Source organism: Lynx rufus, unplaced genomic scaffold (genome assembly GCF_022079265.1).
Source record: "Lynx rufus isolate CCGP_SWC_20201006 ecotype Redwood Valley unplaced genomic scaffold, mLynRuf1.p SCAF_15, whole genome shotgun sequence".
NCBI classification, from domain to species: Eukaryota; Metazoa; Chordata; class Mammalia; order Carnivora; family Felidae; genus Lynx; species Lynx rufus.
The window spans coordinates 53,491,366-53,511,278 of NW_025814829.1; the positions used below are offsets into that span (position 1 = coordinate 53,491,366).

The 19,913-nt window shown below is 40.7% G+C and overlaps 1 protein-coding gene across 4 annotated transcripts in view; it reads right to left on the reverse strand.

Moving 5' to 3' along the window:
- Positions 1-19,913, reverse strand: part of POU2F1 (POU class 2 homeobox 1) — a 183,096-nt gene that overhangs the window by 37,712 nt on the left and 125,471 nt on the right. For all 4 annotated transcript variants that reach the window (XM_047077068.1, XM_047077069.1, XM_047077066.1 and 1 more), the window contains 6 exons: positions 11,885-11,985; positions 9,051-9,104; positions 7,033-7,152; positions 4,725-4,913; positions 2,655-2,781; positions 631-725 (listed from right to left, as the gene is read on the reverse strand). In XM_047077068.1, coding sequence (XP_046933024.1) covers positions 631-725; positions 2,655-2,781; positions 4,725-4,913; positions 7,033-7,152; positions 9,051-9,104; positions 11,885-11,985 — 686 coding nt within the window. The remainder of the gene's footprint in view (positions 1-630; positions 726-2,654; positions 2,782-4,724; positions 4,914-7,032; positions 7,153-9,050; positions 9,105-11,884; positions 11,986-19,913) is intronic.

Here is a 19,913-nt window from a genome sequence, read left to right on the forward strand (position 1 = left end):
GAGCTGAAGAGTGATTCAGGATCAGCCGGTTCAATTACCTAATTCACAGATGAAGAAATGAAATGACGTGCTCAAAGTCACAGCTGGTTAAGAAGTGAAAGAGGTCTAAAGCTTACACCTCAAGATGTCTAGACCTATACTTTATGATAGAGCTAAACTCTGGTAGAAATGAGCTAAAGCAACATCTCAAAGTTGAAAGAAAACACGGGGATCGGAACTCCTTTGCAGTTTCTTCAAAAGGGCAGAGGACCGTGATGTGTTTTAACTGAAGCAGTGGGTTTCTGGTGCCAGGGGTAAGCTCTCCTGCCAACTACAGAGAGGGGAGGGCTGGAGGGGAGGATGGTCGACGAGCCAGAACTCAGTCCTCATTTGCCACCAACACGGTTAGTTTTTATAAATACAGAAGAAAACAGGAACTCCTTGGACATTTTCAAAGACTACATCAATCCGATAGTATTGCTTTATCAAGCTGATAAGTCTTGCTTTGAATTTTTGCTCAGTGTGAAAACTATCCGGATTATTTTTATTAGGGTACTGTGGGGATCTGTTGTGTTTTTAATTGAACCAAGTCCAAGAGTCCCTCAAAACATCAGGGTAAGAGAAAGTAATCCTCAGTGGGAGAAAACTGACCTGGGAGGTGAGGGTGATGCTTGGCTGCGACTGTAGGAGGTTGGCTTGGCTTTGCTGAGGTAGTTGCGTTAAAAGATTTTGCGCTTGCAGGAGACCTGGAAAACACAAATGTCCTGTCAGATACACTAAGGATTCCTCTGAACATATGGCAAAATAAAGAATAAGAAAGTGAAATGAAAATTTCCAGCTGATCTTTTGATAGTCTTATCAGTCTTAAAATTCTTAATGTCTTACTTGCCTAAAATTCAATCTTGTTAACTACAACTTGGGCAGTAAGATATGGGACATAAAACTGAAACCGATATAGGGGCACCTGGGTGGCTCAGGTGGCTGAGCGGCTGTCTCCTGATTTCAGCTCAGGTCATGATCTCACGGTTCGTGGGACTGAGCTTCGCTTTGGGGTCTGCGCTGACAGCGCGGAGCTTGGGATTCTCTCTCGATCTCTCTCTCTCAATAAATAAATAAATAAATAAATAAATAAATAAATAAACGAACGTTAAAAAAAAAACAACAAAACCTAAAACTGATATATGTCTTTGATAACCTGTCTGATGATCTCTCTGATTGGCCAATCCTTTATTTTAGTAAGGAATGGATGAAAATGAAGAAGTATTCTAAATGGAAGCAAGCTTGAAACTCTAAAAAGAGCTCACCTTCTTTTTTTTTTTAAATGTTTTTATTTACTTTTGAGAGAGAGACAGACAGACAGAGCATGAGTCGGGGAGGGGCAGAGAGAGGGAGACACAGAATCTGAAGCAGGCTCCAGGCTCTGAGCTGTCAGCCCAGAGCCCGACGCGGGGCTCAAACTCATGAAGCGCAAGATCACGACCCGAGCTGAGGTTGGACGCTTAATTGACTTTGCCACCCAGGTGTCCCAAAAGAGCTCACCTTCTTAACCCAGCATCCATCAGAAACTGCCGGTATATACTGGGCCAGAGAATTGTCTGATTCATGACAGGAGCAAGCTATCTGTTAAGTGGAACAGGTATTTACGCAAAGAAAGATTTTGGAATGAATGATCAAGAAGAAAAAGGCTAAAGGACAAAAATAATGAGGAAATGGTAGCAATGCACTAACGTTCGCTGGGGTGAAGCCTTGATACCCTGAATCTCTCTACTCTAACCTCCACTAACCTTACACACAAGAATTGAACTTATCTGATACAGAAATTTACCACTAAGAGGCCTTAAATGTGTTTTTTGTAACTCAAAAGTTTGCTATTTCTAATATAACACTCTCTCCTTCTCAAACTTTAAAAGAGAACAAAAGATTGTTAGAAGCATATGCTTTTAATGCTCAGTCCACATTTTTTAAATACATTCCCAAGAAAAACTATCAAAATACTAGAAGTAATTTATGTTGGAAAGATTTCACTTAGATTTTTGACCAAACTCTTGGTTCACCATGAGAGATTGAACAGATGAAAGGCAGTAAAGGATGATCTTCAATATGTGGCATGCATGACCAAAAATAGTTTTTTTTTTTTCCTTAGCTAAAAAAAACCCCAAAATAAAAAAACCCATTTTTTGGTTAATGTTTGTTTATTTTTGAGAGAGAGACAGAGCATGAGCTAGGGAGGGGCAGAGAGGGGGACACAGAATCCGAAGCGGGCTCCAGGCTCTGAGCTGTCAGCACAGAGCCCCATGCGGGGCTTGAACCCACAGACCACGAGATCATGACCTGAGCCACCCAGGCATCCCTCTTTCTTCTTTTTTTTTTAAATTGATTTTTGAGAGAGAGAGGCAGAGAGAGAGGGGGACAGAGAATCCCAAGTAGGGTCCGTGCTGACAGCAGAGAGCCCGATGCGGGGCTCGAACCCACAAACCGTGAGATCATGACCTGAGCCGAGGTCAGACGCTTAACCGACAGAGCCGCCAGGCGCCCCTAAAAAATATATTTTTCTTAACACGAATACTGAGTTTACAGTCAGATTTAATCCAAACGTTAAAATGACAGCAGTCGGTGCGTGTGGCGCAGAAGCGGACAGCCTCGTGCGCTGCTGAGGGTGCCGAGGAGGAGCTTACCCTGCTGGCCCTGGGGCGTCTGTGAGATGATAAACTGCGCTGGCTGCAAGTTGGTGGTCGGATGGACCAACACAAACTGCTGCAGGTTGAGATTCTGCTGCTGAAGCTGCTGCAGTTGCTGCAGATCCTAGAGAATCAGAACGAAAACACGGATTGGAGATCCTGAAACGAAAACTCGCTGGATCATTAGGTTCCCAGGAGATGAACTGTGTCATCCACAGAAAGAAGAGTCAATATTCTACATTCTTCCGTCCTTTTTAAACAGGGTGTGCTCTGGGTATGGTCACAGAGCGTGTGAAGAAACCTGGAGTCGCCGTAAGGACTTGCTACTTCTGCCCGTATCCACCGTGTCATGACTCGTGTCAAAGCTAGTTTTCGATAGTTACTTCAAATTCCCTCAGAACAAATGGTTACAGTTGAGTGTTTTTAGCCTGGAAGGATCAATATGGGTTTTAAAAATCAAGTGAGCAAAGAGTACGTTGGGGTTTTAAATATTCAACTCATCTTTCTCTTACATAAAAATGGAGAGTGCTGTGTCTGAAACTGCATCGATAAATTAAAGTATCTATAATGATTCATTACATTTGGCACCAGTCTAGGGGCGCCTGGGTGGCTCAGTTGGTTAATCGTCTGACTTTGCCTCAGGTCACGACCTTGCAGTTTATGAGTTTGAGCCCCGAGTCGAGATCTATGCTGACAACTCAGAGCCTGGAGCCTGGCTCAGATTCTGTGTCTCCCCCTCTCTCTGCCCCTCCCCTGCTCGCACTCTCTCTCGCTCTCAAAAAAAAAAAAAAACAAAAAAACAAAAAAACAAAAAAAACCCACCTTAATTTGGTACCAGTCTAACTCGACTGAGAAGTAAGTGTAAAAATACCTAAAAATAGTTATCCATATAAAAACCTAATCCATAACATATCAAACTTGATTACAGCGGTCTAGTGTTTTATAATTTTCAACGTGCTTTCACACACATTATCTTAGTAGAATAATGTCAACATAGGGTCTCAAAGCTTATACGTTAAAAACGTATTTGGTGATGAAGAAAGTGGCCACAATTAAGACATTATCTTGAAAAAGCTTGTATATTATAGTCATAAAGATTAGTCGGATACCTATTCTTTGCTTTGTATAGTTACCTGGCTCTTTTAAATGTCCTAGTCAAGCTCTAGCTACAATGCAAGTCTACTTCTGAGTCTTCTCTGGGGGGATAAAGATAATTGTCTAGCGCTAGACTCATAAGAACTCTTCACAGAACTTACTGATGCCAATACTTGGACTTTTTCCCTCTCCTGGGGACGAAGGACTTCATTTACACCTTTCTTCCCAGGCAGTACCGTCTATGCCTCTCAAGTAACTTTTTATTATCTCTGGATACTCTGCCCTGAAGTGTGAACACTGGAGCCAAACCACATCCGAATACAGCTCTGCACAGAGTTAATCGCTCCGTAGCAGGGAGAGGACGGGCCGTCTCTCTCACACATGAGTGGCAATATTCACTGCGGAGCACATGAAAGAACCCATGCCTGCCATAATTAGCTAATTAAAATAAATACAGTAATCCCCTGCTTCAGAAATATGCCAACTAATTATTCGAGAATTGTCACTTAATGTAAACAGTTACTCAAATAATCAGTTATGTGTTTATAATATCAATTCAAATAAGCAAACAAACGTATTACTTCTAGTTCAGCGGTAAGGAAGGCGACCGCGCACTTCACTGCTCTAGCGCTCCTCGCGCCTTTTTTTTTTTTTTTTTTCAACGTTTATTTATTTTTGGGACAGAGAGAGACAGAGCATGAACGGGGGAGGGGCAGAGAGAGACGGAGACACAGAATCGGAAACAGGCTCCAGGCTCCGAGCCATCAGCCCAGAGCCCGACGCGGGGCTCGAACTCCCGGACCGCGAGATCGTGACCTGGCTGAAGTCGGACGCTTAACCGACTGCGCCACCCAGGCGCCCCTCCTCGCGCCTTTTGAGGAGCCACGCCGACGATCAGAAAGTGGATTCCGTACTAAAGAAGACCCGCCGCTTGATTCCTCACTTCCCGCCCCTGCGCAAAGGGAGACTCACCTGGGAGATCTGGATGGGCTGCGACAGGGGGATCTGCGTCATGGGCGTGGCGGCGGAGGCTGAGATGGTGGCCCCGGCAGCGCTGTGCTGTTGGCTGGCGGAGTGCTGTTGGACCGCGGCGGCCAGCAGCTGTGCCTGCGCCTGCGCCTGCTGTAGCAGTAACTGTTGCTGGGCCGGCGTCAAGGTAAGCTGAACAAAATGAGAACAGACGTTTGGAACGGCCTGCGGGAGAAGGGCCCCTAACGCAAGCCGACTGCTTTGCGGTAGGTAACTCAAGGGCTACGAGACCTTAGCCACCCGCCTCCGCACGGTCAGCTCGAAGCCGAAACGCTGATCAGCAATCGAGCTGCCACTGCTGGCGGAACATTTAAATTAGAATGGTGGTCCTCACTCTGGACTTAAACAATCATTCAAACGTGTCCAGGGCTCGAGGGTTCAGGCAAAAAAAGTAATTAACTAGTAAGCAAGAAAAGAAAAAGAATCCACGCTGACAGGATATGAAAAGAAATTTACACCCGACAGAACAGCAAGTGATTAGTCAGATGAATGAGGAACAAGGATGCTGGATCTGACCGCGGAAAGAACTGATAAGGCCCAGCTGCTTCCCATTAGCATGAATCTCTGCCATATTCCATCATTTCCATTATGTCCTAAGATATGACTAAAGAATATGAGCTCCATTTGTTTCTTGTCCAAGTCTCCCTACAGCCCCTCCCCAACACAGTCCTTTCTGTTATTGAAAGCACTGGGTCTCTACAACTTTATATCCCCTTTCCAACACATTATCTCCGTGAAACAGGTGGTGACAGTGGGGACAGCGGCTCTCTTTACATGCAAATGAATCCTAAAGCCCAGGTTTAATAGAAGCTCCAGCCACACGAACCTGGAATCCCAAGGGTCTCTTACTATTATAGACACTAATCACCCGAAACAGACCCAAACAGTAAAACAGGAAATGTATTTAGAGCAGATTAAAACTTGCTTTCATAATGCAACTTAGTTCAGACACAAAGTAATAAGTGTGTTCAGCCTTCCTTTTGGTGGCATGTTCTGATCAGACAAGAAGGAAGCCTGGAATATATACTTTATTTTTTTAAGCTTTTATGTATGTATGTATGTATGTATGTATGTATTGTATTTAGCTTATTTTTGTAATCTCTAAACCCATCATGGGGCTCCAACTCACAATCCCGAGACCAAGAGTTGCATACTCTAGCGACTGAGCCAGCAAGGCATCCCACCCTGACATATATTAAGCGCGTGTACATTCACTTAGTGGCACAACCCTCCTTCTAAAAGGGTCCAATACAATTTGTGCATCAGAGACATAAGAATCAAAATGAAACCATCCAAAAACTTAACAGCTGTCAAGATACAGATGTTTACAAATATTTCACGTAATAAACATATTAATCTCCATCGAGGAGATATTTAAGACCATTCTGCAACTTCTAAAACATACTTAACTAAAAGAAAGGAAGTAAAAAATTGTGTGAGTTGATGTGATGTGAATTGAATGACAACTCTTCCTTACCAGTCTCCTGGCCTTTCTACCCGCAAAATAACTTAACAGACAAATGTTCAGCACTGGAAAAATACTTCTGGTGTCTTAGAGCACAGACGGCTGAAAAGTTAAAAGTTTAACGTATTCACAAAGGCCGATCTATTACCAATAAAAATAAAAGACATTTATTGACTTACATGCCAAGCACTGTTCTTTTTTTTACAAACACTGTTATTCTTTATCTATATAACAATATTGTGAGCATCTCACATAGACAACACCTCCATTTAACTGAAGGAAAACTGAGGCACAGGGAGATGAAGTAATGAGTTCACACAGTAAACTGTAGAGCCAGGATACGAGACCAGAGGTTTCATTTTAGAACATGACACAGTAATTTAAAGAAAATATTTTTCTTGTGTAGGTACTAACCCACTCTTGAACTTCTACTCTGCAGCGATATCGTAACTCTAAATAAACTGACGACTATAATCTCATCAATATAATGATCTCAATCAGAGGATGACTCCACTGCATGATGAAGCAACAGGTGAAACGTGGGTTTAAAAAAGTCTCTAGTTTATCGAGAGCATCTGCAAAAGTAAGAAAGGATACCCCGAAAACTTATGACAATGATAATTCCTTTTAAGGAGCTGCCTACAGCGTAGCAAACTCTTTGAAGAAAACAGCGCCAGGCATAACCACGTCACTTGTGTGCTACAGCAAACGGTTCTAATCAGATATTGGCCCGTGGCAGTTCTGACACAAAGAAAGTTTATTATAATTCTCTCAGTGAAAACTTACCCCAGTTATCTGTCCTCCAGCCAGCATCAGCTGGGTCTGGGGGATGGCTGCCTGCACTGAAGGCTGCTGGGAAGGCTGGGTTGGCTGCTGTGAATCCCCCGATTCTTCATTAGATTTAGACTGGGAGGGAAGGGGGGATAAGAGATTTCAAGTAACTGATTAAAAAATACTACTTATAACTCCATATTTTAAGACTTGTTTACAACATGGATTTATCTAGTCATGAGTTTTCTGGTTTCATTCTTTTCCTTTCTTATTAATCTTTGTATTTTCCTAATTTTAATATAGGACATTTTTAGACTTTTTTCTCCCTTTAAAAAAAAAAATCACATTTCTTATTTGTCGTTTCCTAACTACAAAAGAAAGAAATGATCAAATACGGAACACATGAAAGTGGAAAAATAAAATGTAAAAATTACCCACAATACAAGTTGCTGGTATAGACTTCTCGTTCCAATGCCAGCAAGGCTACACTTAACAACTTTTAAGAAAAAAAAAATTTGGTCCTCCACAAATCAACAGAATTTTTCAGAAACCCAGATCTCAACTTCAGAACTAAGGACTAAGGGAAAGCACATTCTCAATCCATCTCTACATTAGACCCTCCACCCCTGCATCCTGAGATGTATTTGGTGGTCAGCCTGAAACCCCCTCATGTATCATCTCGGAGCTGACAACTTGACCCACAGAACTTTGGATCTAATATCTAAAATAACTGCAAATTCAGCATCTCTCATCAAGTAACACACAAGTTTGGAGGGGAAACGCTACAGTCAAGAGGGAAAGAGAACACACTCCTAAAAGGGACACTAAGAGGAAATTTTATGGTAATTAAAACTGGCTATGCGAGCATTAAAATTCTGCATAGATTTGCATATTTCCTACCACCTGTTTTGGGGACTACAGCAAGGCTAATTAACATAAAGGCTCTGATTAATTCTGCCAGTCATTGGGAGATAATTACAGTGCAGGACTGTAAACATGCCGCACTGGAGATACAGCCTGTTTGCCAACATCTCTCCAAGGGATGAAAGTTTACCATGGCAACCGAGGCAATTTTCTGCCTCCTCTCCCTCAGAAAGGAAGGTCACATTATCTCCTTTTCTTTTCTCTTCTTGCTTCCATGTGTTACCAGGTCCATATTCCATTGGGTTCCCGGAACGCTCAACCCAAGGTCTTTAGTCATTAGCAACACTGAAATCAATCTTTTAGAATATGGCTTTCCCCTCTTGACTGTCAGCTACCTAAACACTATAACGAAAGGAAGCAGCAGATTGACTGAATTATGGAGTAACGTATAATAACTGAACTTTGCATGTTTTACCACATGATTTGTGCATCAGCAAAGTAGCCAGACTTAACCTTTGTTTTTAAAATTTTGATCCGACGCGGCCCGTCAATAACTACACCAGGCTTAGTTACGAACCTTAGAAGCACAGCACTTTAGAGCAGAGAGGGACCCTGGCAAGCTTCTAAAAACTTCCCCAGTTAAACAAATGTAAAAAAAAAAGAACCCCAGGATGTTAAGTGAGTCGCCAAAGGTCATACAGCTAGTTAGTGGCAGAGCTAGAATGCACACTAGAAACCTCTGTACCTCAGCCCAGTGCTCTTTCCTCTACACTATAAAACCACAAAAAGGCATCTGGAAACAAAAAGGGATTTACAAATTATTTGGCTTTGTGTTTAGGTATGTGTTATCACTGTAAAACTCAGAAACAGCTTCCTACACTCACGTATGCTCCCCCAGATAAAAATTAATAAACTTACACATCCAACTCTGCAAGTAGACTTCTCTTGTTCACCTTTTGTCATTCACAGTAGTATAACATAAACTGGATTTTTATGAACGTGTTGTCAATGATTATCAGTATTTGGGTCTTAAAGACATTAGGTAATAAAAAAAGGTAATACTCCTAAGTGTTTCCTATTATAAAATTATTGCATGCTCGTTACAAAAACGTCAGAAAAAATATGGGAAAAATAGTAAAACTGATCCATAATCCCAAAACCCAGCTTACCTGTACATTTAAAGACTGAGCAGCAGCCTGTAAACTTGTTCCAGCGAGCTGGACCTAAAAGTAAAGTAGTGAGGTAAAGTTCTAGTACGATACTATTGACATCCATCATTCGAAATTGACATCAGCAAGTATTTCAAGAATCTCTACTAAGTGCCCGTCACTGAGTTAGAACTAAGAACACAAAGAGGTCTATCTTACAGAGGTAAAACTTTATGGACAAGCTCACGGTTCCTCCACCTCCTACCAGAAGATGCTGTTACCAGTTCTTTTCTGAACATGTTTTCCCACACTAAGCGTCATCAGGCGTGCCACTCTTGTATTAGACACTCCTTATCCTGTTTGTAATCATTGGACGCTTAGATTCTAAAAGCTTAATTCATCCATTATATAAAGAGCACATGAGAACAAGCTACTTACATACATTATTTTTATCATTATAAACAATCAGAATTACCTACTCATTCTTTTTTTTTTTTTTTTTAAATTTTTTTTTTTCAACGTTTATTTATTTTTGGGACAGAGAGAGACAGAGCATGAACGGGGGAGGGGCAGAGAGAGAGGGAGACACAGAATCGGAAACAGGCTCCAGGCTCTGAGCCATCAGCCCAGAGCCTGACGCGGGGCTCGAACTCCCGGACCGTGAGATCGTGACCTGGCTGAAGTCGGACGCTTAACCGACTGCGCCACCCAGGCGCCCCAATTACCTACTCATTCTAATTTCAAAATTTTCATGTATATACCAGAGTAAAAACCTTACATATACATATGTGTGTGTGTGCGTGTGTATATATACACACACACAACACCTATACAGTCAAGTCCTTAGAACGTTTATAGTCATAACTCAAAACTGCTGGCTGAAATAAAGACTCTGTCCTATAATCCACACATGAAAGTCTGTCACAACATTTCATGCATTCAGAAAGTTAAAAAACCATGGTTATATTAGAATAAGGGACATTGTTTGGCAGCCACGTTAATACCTGATTCTGGCAAGTGTCATCAATGGATGCTCTAATGGGTGAGAGGTGGGGAATAACATGATATTTACATATTCTCAACCATCTCTCCACTGATACTTATTAATTATAAAAGGAAAAGTCACCACTAAGGACACACATGCCTTCTGGTATAATCCACCAAGAACACAATACTACTTATGTTGTACTCCTCCCCAAACCCAAACCGAGCAACACTATAGAATGACTAGTTTGTACTCTTCAAAAATGTCAATGTCCTGAAAATAAAGAAAGACCATGTATGGGGAAAAAGAATATAAGTTAGAGTAGAATAAGTGAAGTGTAAATCAGAATGGCAGCAGTCAGCACAAAAAGTAGGAAACATGAGAGACAGTGCTACTACATAGGATCCTGGCAACTGACTGGATATAGATAAAGAAAGAAGTCACGAATTATTCCAGGGTTCAAATCTGAGAGATGGAAAAAATGGTAGTGTCACTGACAGGAAGACAATGAGTTCCACTTTCGATATATCATATAACTTCAAGGTTTCCTGAAGTTAAGTATAAGTGTTGGTATGGAGCTCATATAGAGTTCAGAGCTAAAATGAATGGATTGCTGCCCTTTGTTTATAATTTTTTTAAAAATGTTTATTTATTTTACAGAAAGAGAGAAACAGAGTATGAGTGGGGGAGGGGCAGACAGAGAGGGAGAGACACAGAATCCGAAGCAGGCTCCAGGCTCTGAGCTGTCAGCACAGAGCCCGACACAGGGCTCGAACTCACGAACCATGAGATCACGACCTGAGCTGAAGTCGGATGCTTAAATGACTGAGCCACCCGGGCGCCCCTAAAATTCCTTGATTTAAAGTCCTTTGGTATGGGGCATATTGAAGGTTCAAGGATTCTGAGCTGGAGGCCTTGTGGCTGATGCAGGAGTTGTACTCATCCTGGAATTTGGATCCAATGGAGAAAAGACTGCATATCATCTATGTACCTTCAGGGATTTTTTTAAATACATTTGGACCGTCACAAATTTATGCCAGATAGACACTTAATATAAGCCACATAAACTATCAAAAATGCTATCCCTCTAAGAAACCAGAAAACTTGTTGGAGGCTACAATATGTTTTTAGGGGAAAAAAAAATCAACATGAAAATAACATTTTTGTTCTTCTACAATATATTCTTAAATTATTTTAGATGCTAAATCATCTTAATATTTTATCCAGAAGCTTCATGTAGAAGTTTCTCTACTTTCAGAAACACAAACCTATGCACCTGACCAAAAAGTCTGTCAACTAGGGCCTCCCTCTAGGAGAAGATGCTAATGTCTGCCTGCACACTATCCCTTTGAATTTGTAGAATAAATAGGCTTTAGAGGACCTTTCTAAAATTTTACCTGTTCCAATCACAGGAGCTTCTTTTATATAAAGCGTAGGTAGTCTAAAAACATATTTTATGAGCTCAGAAGACATATGAAGATACATTTTATGAAGACATATTCTGAACTGAGAGCCTTACTCAGCAGGTCTCAGGCAATGGTGACTACATCCTTTTGGATGACTTTGTAATTTACTACCTTCAGTGAGCCATCACAGACCCACAGTGACAAAAACAGTAACCCCGTTGTTATATACATTCCATTCATAACAAAGAATTCCTTTTTTTCACACAGCTGTGGGGTCAATAGCTATATAGTCAATTAAGCTACAGGAGTCCAGCCGACCCATTCAGAAGGACACAATTAGGTGCGATTAGCACAGGCTTTAATCAATGTAAAAAGTCCCACACACTGAAGTAACTTCCCCACAGGCCCTCACGTTTCATGCCTCCACTTTTTACCCTCCCTGATGGTTGAGCAGAGCATCCTACCTGATGGAGATGTCCCAGAAAAGCCTGGGCCTGGGCCGTTGAGATTGCTCCCCCAACAGGCACGGGCTGCTTCTGAAAGTCCAGACCATTGGTTTGTGTGCCTGGAAAGCAAGCACGATAATGTAACTATTAAAAACAAACTCAACTGAAATAAAGCACCAGCCTTCAGTCACCAGCACTGATCAGTCATCAGTTTTGTAGAAGCACTTTCCTAAGTACCTCCAAGGACGAGAGGGATTTAAAAGAAAAAGGACATACAGTAAAATGATTTCTCTACTAAAGGGAGGGCAGCGGGACAAATAAATGAACACTAAGCATAAGAAACAGAAACTAAAATATAAAAAATGAATCCCAGCCATAAAGACAGTGTTAGAGCATTTGGAAGTGAATGCAGTGTTTGGGGTCAGAATAAGCACGGCACTTAGAAGGAAGAGATTATTGTCACTATCACTGTTGGGAAGAATGGTAGAAGACAGACTTCTAAAGAGGGACTGAAGTGCTCTTCTGGTCCCCAATTCTCCATATTTGGCATGGACAGAAGAAACTCACTGGCGACTTTGCAAGATGATTTATTCTTAACTTATGCTTTTACTACATGACAATCTCATGGCGAAAACAACTATTTGCAGAACATTTTTAATAATTTCTTCATTTCCAAAGTATAAACTGCTGCATATATCTAATTAGCAAGACCTCTGCTGTAACTATCATCTTCTAAATGTCATCCTGTGCTTTTTAACCACCGATGCTGCAATCAGATGTTAGAAGAGGACGGACTAATTTATGGAAAGACATATCATCCTAATACTCAAATATTTTTTAAGGATATAATACATGGTTTTCAAACGACAATATCCAGGTATTATTTAGAAATAACCAGAATTCTTTGTACTCAACAAAATATAACAGACTCCAGGAACCTGCAAGAATCACTGAGGCACATGAAGGTGGTACTGACTTGCCATTTCCTACCACTCAAACAACCCATCTGCCCGTCCTCACTCCTGTGTGTGCACACATGGAACACACCTGTTGACACCTGTTGGGACAGTACGAGGCAGAATATTAAAGTAGTATTTCTATTTTTTTTTTATTTTATTATTATTTTTTTTCAACGTTTATTTATTTTTGGGACAGAGAGAGACAGAGCATGAACGGGGGAGGGGCAGAGAGAGAGGGAGACACAGAATCGGAAACAGGCTCCAGGCTCCGAGCCATCAGCCCAGAGCCCGACGCGGGGCTCGAACTCACGGACCGCGAGATCGTGACCTGGCTGAAGTCGGACGCTTAACCGACTGCGCCACCCAGGTGCCCCAGTAGTATTTCTAAACGGCTACTAACTTCTGCCTTTATATACTCTCATTTCTAGCACACGAATCACTTTAATAAGAATAATGAGGTAGATCACATGACAAAAAGACCTACTTAAGGTTTCCGTGAGATAATTATAAAAGGAGTGTCCATATGTTTCCACCTGCTTAAACCCTCATAGTGTATCGTTCTCTTGTGGTTTTTTCCTAAAGTTTCCCATAAATAGTAAATTAAAGAACTACCTAGACATAAACATTTAATCAAGTTAAAAGGGTACATACTTGTGTCAAGTAGTGAGAAACTAGTGTGAAATAAAACTTAAAGTAATTAATTAGGGTCACCTTCATGAGCCACGTACAGAAGTTTCATGATTTTAAAGTTGCACATTTTGTCATTAGCCACTGGTCTCCATCTCCATGCAGAAAATCATTAATGCTCAATATATATTACATACGTGTGTAAGACTGAAAGAAGATGAGATTTTGAAAAACAGAGACAAGCGGTTAATTAACACATCGCCAATACAGGAAGTCTTCCAGAACCAAATATTTCACTCTCATGGAGATCCTAAAAATTCTATACGCTGGTTCCACTTGCAAGTTCCCACAAAAATGAGGAGCTTGTGAATCACAAAGCACTATAACACACGACTGACGGATTTCTATCCTTGGTACAGAGCCTGCCACAGTGGCCTATAAGTAATACTATTCAGGTGCCCTGTCTCTACCTCTTGGCGGGGGATGCATAAAGGCATGGTATCTAAAGCCAGCAAAGTGAAAGGCCATTCTTAGACAATTCAATTAAACAGAGATAAATTCAATTCAGATAAATGGAGATTTAAGATGCAAAAGCAGGTATTTTTTTAAGTAAAACTCTGAGGCTCCCCTATAAGGTAAGGGATGGAAGAAAGGAGGTATCACGGGGAAATCATTCTTGTAAAACATAAAGACCTAACCTGGGCTAAAAGGAAAGAAGAAAGAACACACACACACACACACACACACACACACACACACACACACACACGTCAGACTTGAGTATGAAGACGGTACAGGGAGACAGGATGTTGGGAGTCAAACCAAATGTGTGCCAGAGAAAACAGGAACATAAATAAGGAACTGGGGGTATTAACAGCTTGGGAGAGAAGGTGAATTGTGTAAGAAGATTAACATAAGATATACAGAGTTTGAGAAACCCCCAAACAACGTAAGAAAAGTGCCCCAGAAGGCATTTAGAAATGACAGAGGCCAGAGGTAAAGACTCTATAAAGTTGCCACCGGAGCAGTGTTACTGAGGTGAACCTTGGAGATCTTGAATCCAACCTCCTTATTTTACTGGAACAAACGGATTAAGGAATCTTAAGTGAATTACTCAAAATGTCACAGCTAGTTAGTGGAAGAGCCCAGACAAGGACAGGGTCCCCTGCTTGTATCATTCACAGGGAAGTGATAGGTGAAATCTGAAGAGTAAAAGTGTCAACCAACTAAGAGTGGATGTACAGCAAAGAAGCCTGAAGAGGGCACCTACATTAGGAAATGTAAAGACAAAGATTAAGCAGTTAGAATACAGAAAAAAAATCCCTTAGGACTAGGGTGCCTCCAGGGTAGTTTACTGCTGTCAAACGGTACAGAAAAAGAGCAAACACTAAGAAATTAAACCAAAGATGATAGATAAAAGGGAATAAAGGAAAGACCAACAATAATCAAAGAGGGGAAAAACCCCCCATAATAGAAACACCAACTTGGTTCTTTCAAAAGAACCGTATAGACTATAAACTTCTGGTATGACGGAATAAAAAAATAAAAGAGAAGGAACAAATGATTTAAGGATAACAGAAAGAAGGACACGATAAAAAAATGCCGCAGATACTATAAAAGAGGATTATCACGAACCAATAAAATTCATGCCAATGAAAGTAAAACTTAAAAATGGATTACTCTCTAGAAAATATAACTTACCAAGATGGACTCAAGAAGAAACAGAAAATCTAAAGGGTCCCGTAGTAGTTGAATACATTTAATTTGTCAGTAAAAATCTTCCCAAAAGGAAAAATGAAAACAATTTCACTCTGCTTGCTTCCAGAAATCCAAAGGAAAAATAATTCCAGTATTTCACAACTTTTTCAGAGTAGGGGGAAAAAGTAAACAATTCCTAACTCACTTTATGAGGCCAGCAGAATCTCAATACCAAAACCTGACAAAGAGGAGTATAAAAAGGAAAAAAAAAATACATGCCCGTTTTACTCACAAACATGTAAAAAAGTATCCTAAATAGTACTAGCAAAAATAATCTAATAAGGTAAAATATTAAGACTACAATGGACTGGGGGTGCCTGGCTGGCTCAGTCAGCAGAGCATGAGACTCTTGATCTCAGGGTCACGAGTTCAAGCCCCACATTGTATGTGGAGCCTGCTTCAAATAAAGATTAAATTTTAAAAAGACTACAGTGGATTTATTCCAGGAATGCAGGGTTAGTTTGGGGTTAAAAAAATAAAAAAATGTGGGGTGCTTGGTCAGTTAAGCGTCTGACTCTTGATTTCAGCTCAGGTCATGATCTCACAGTTCGTGAGTTTGAGCCCCACATCGGGCTCTGTGCTGACAGCTCAGAGCGTAGAGCCTGCTTCTGATTTCTGTGTCTCCCTCTCTCTCTGCTCCTCACCCACTCATACTCTGTCTCTCTCTCTCTCAAAAATAAACATCAAAAAAAATTAAAAAGAAGTTTAAAAATAAATACATGAATAAAATAAACACTTTTTAAAAATCAATTAATGGGATTCACCACATTCATTAAAAGGGGAAAACATACTCAATCATCTCAAAGAATAAAGAAAAGCCTTTTCAATTTTCAATTAGAAATTTTCTAACTGAATTAGAAAAATTCAACATCCACTTACGATAAAAAGTCTACGCATAAGAATAGAAAGAAACTTCCTTAACCCTTATAAAGAGTAAACAGCACTCCCTTTAAGATTAAGAACAAGATAAGTGTGCCAGCTACTGGAAGGCTCAGCCAACAAAACAAGGCAAGAAAAGAAAATACAGAAGTTGGAAAAAAGAAATAAAACGGTCTTTTCAGATGATTTGATAATGTAAATAGAGTATCCTAAGGAATCTAATGATCTATTTCTAGAATAAGAGAGTTTAATAAGGCTACAGCACACAAAATCTATTTTAAAACTGCTTTCATACACCAAAAGAAAACATTTCTTACTAATTTTAACACTTCCAAAAATATACAATTCTGGGAATAAATCTATCAAACTACAGCAAGCCCTAATCAGTAGAAAACTGTAAAACTTTATTTAAAAATTATAAAGAGGGCATAAATAAATGCTCATTTACTAGAACCCTCAACACAGTAAAGATATTAGTCCATTCCAAACTGATCTATGGAATCAAAGCAATTTCATATGAAAATCTCAACAAGTTTTTTTTTTTCATGTTTACTTATTTTTTAGAGAGAGTGAGTGGGGGTGGGGGGTAGCAGAGAGAGAGACAGGGAGACAGAGAATCCCAAGCAAGCTCCACACTGTCACTACAAAGCCTGATATGAGGCTAAAACTCACGAACCATTGAGATCATGACCTGAGCTGAAATCAAGAGTTGGATGCCTAACCGACTGAGCCACCCAGGTGCCCCTCAACAAGTTATTTTCTTTCTCTTTTTCCTTTATTCTCCTTCTCGGGGTTGGGGTGTGTGTGTGTGTGACTGACAGACTGATCCTAAAATTAATTAATTAACTGATTAATTTTAAAGTTTATTTTTTTTAGTCATCACTACACCCAACGTGGGGCTTGAACTCACAACCTGGAGATTAAGAATCCCATGCTCTTCTGACTGAGCCATCCAGATGCTCCATGATTCTAAAATTTAAGTAGAAGGGCAAAGGGTCAAGATGCTTTAAAAAAAAAAAAAAGTGGAAGGACCTGTATTCTTTGAGACATTACGAGTTATCGCAGAATGACAATAATTAGAACAGTGCAGCACTTGTGCAGGACGAGCAGGCCAGAGCAGAATCTGGAAACAGAGCCACACGTATCTTTAGACACTTGACACATGACAGGGAGTGCTGCTCGTCATGGAGTAAAGGACGGAGTTTTCAATAGAAGGGTAACTGGGTATCCATTTGGGAAAAAAATGAAATTAGATCAATTCACACCATACAAAAGAGATAAAGAAGAAAAAAAGCAAGCAAGCAAGAAAAAAAAGATATTTTCAGAAGGATTAAAGGCTTAAATGTGAAGTACAAAACTAGTACCTTTTCAGAAGACAAACTAAGAGTATATCGTCATAACCTAGAGAAAAGGAAGGATTTGTTTATCGAGACTCCAAAAATGAAGACATACGTTTACTTCAAAACTGAAAGCTCTGTTCATCAAAGGACTACATAAAGAGAATGACAAGGAAAAAAATATTTGTAATACATACAAACAAAGGATTAGTATTCAGAACACACAAAGAACTCGTATGAATCAATTAAAAAAGTCAACCCAATAGAAAAAAATGGGCAAAAAACAAATGAATAGGAATTTCACAAAAGAAGAAACATAAATGGTGCACAAACACTAGAAAAGGTGTTCGGCCTCCTTGGAAACTAGGTAAATGCAAATTCAAATCCAAATACAATACCACTTTACACCCACTAAATTGGCTAAAATTACAAAGGTGGTTAATGTCAAGTTTTGGTGAGACAAATTCTTATTCTCTGTTGGTAGCAATATAAACCAGTACAAATGCTTTGGAAAACTGGCGGCAAACCGTAAGAGACTGAACAAACTGCGGGTTGCTGGAGGGGAGACAGGCTAAACGGGTGATGGGCATTATGGAGGGCACTGTTGGGATGAGCACTGGGTGCTCTGCTGGGTTCTACTCCTGAAACCAATACTACACTGTATGTTAACTGACGTGAATTTAAATAAATGAATTAAAAAAAAAAAAAAGGAAAAAACACTGCTGGCAGTACTGAGTAAGCTCTGGAATAAGTTCAGTACTGGAATAAGTTCAGCAATTACACTACTAAGGAAACTCTGGTGACTTTCATGCATATGCATCAAGAGAGAAGTACAAAATTATCTTATGGCAGTAATGTCTGGAATAGCAAAAGCCTAAAACAACCCAAATGTCCATCACTAATAAAACGGATAGAAAACCGGTGATGTACTCATATAATGGGATATTATATCCAGCGAAAATGAATTATAGACGTATGTACTAACTTGGATGAATCTCCAAAACATAATGTTGAACAAAAGAAACCAGTCAGAACATAGTACGATTCAATTTATGTGGTGGGGACAGGTGAATCTAAGTATTATTTGAGGAAGTAAATACACAGATGCAAAAAATGTGTAAAGAAAAGCAATGTGACCAATAACGCTGAATTCAGGATGATTGTTCCCTCTGTGACAGAAGAAGCGACTGTGACCAGGGTGGACCTACGCTGGCCCCCTGGGACATGGCAACAGTCTGATTCATGGCCAGAGTGGTAGACACAGGAGTGTTTATACATACATGTTCACATACAGGATTCTAAGAGTATTACGTTCACGTGAAAACAGGAAAACACCCACAGTGACAAAATAGTTGCAGTGCAATTTCAGAGACACATCCAGATGGCAAGGAGCAAAGGAAAAAGCAGGTGGTAATGAAGCCAAAGTGGTGAGCAGGGGTCCTTCCTTTAGTAAGTCTGGCAGTGGTGGGAGAGAGCACAGTAGTTGAAAGGGGTGTAGACTGGGGTGGAGGGTGAAGTCTGTGGGCTGATAAACCCACACATACCTCGAGATTTTGAGGGAAGGTTCTATGGGAAGGGATACACTGAAGATACAAGAACAAGAGGAGGTGAAGAGATGAGGCAGGAACTTGAAGGAAATGAGAAGACACAGAATTAAGAGTGAAAAGTGGAGGATCATAATAATGGAAATGAATTTCTTTCTTTTTTTTTTTTTAATTTTTTTTCAACGTTTATTTATTTTTGGGACAGAGAGAGACAGAGCATGAACGGGCGAGGGGCAGAGAGAGAGGGAGACACAGAATCTGAAGCAGGCTCCAGGCTCCGAGCCATCAGCCCAGAGCCCGACGCGGGGCTCGAACTCACGCACCGCGAGATCGTGACCTGGCTGAAGTCGGACGCTTAACCGACTGCGCCACCCAGGCGCCCGGAAATGAATTTCTTAAAAGCGAACGAAAAGGAGAAGGCGGACCTAGAAACATGTCACGCACAGGGAGGTGGTGGGGCTCAAATCAGACAGCTACACTTTTCTCAGTGGTCCAAAGGTAGGCATTTTCAGAAAATAAAAACAGGAAAACAGAAAAAAGGTAGAAAGGTTCTAGATACGAGAAGAGGTTTGGGAATGTTAAGGGATGTGGCAGGAAATCCATCAGAGGTGAGTCCAAGGCCAGCACGGGTTCCAGTGAAGGCCCCGCTGAATGCACGTGGAGTTCAAGAAACGGAGAGTCCTCATCTCCCCGGAAGTTCGTTTCTCTCTTCACAACCGGCACTCAAGGATCACATACAAAGACAAAGGCTTCCTTGCTTCAGGAAGAGTTCACGCTACCCAGCTTCACACAGGTTTGTGACTTTCAAAGCCCTTTAAGAAGAGGGCGCAGCTCAAACGCTACCTTTTCACGGTTCCCAGCTCTCTAACCCAAAAGCGAAAATCTGTACCTTCTATATACTACTGCAACACATTTGGTACTTCTCCAGCATTTTCTGGGGTGG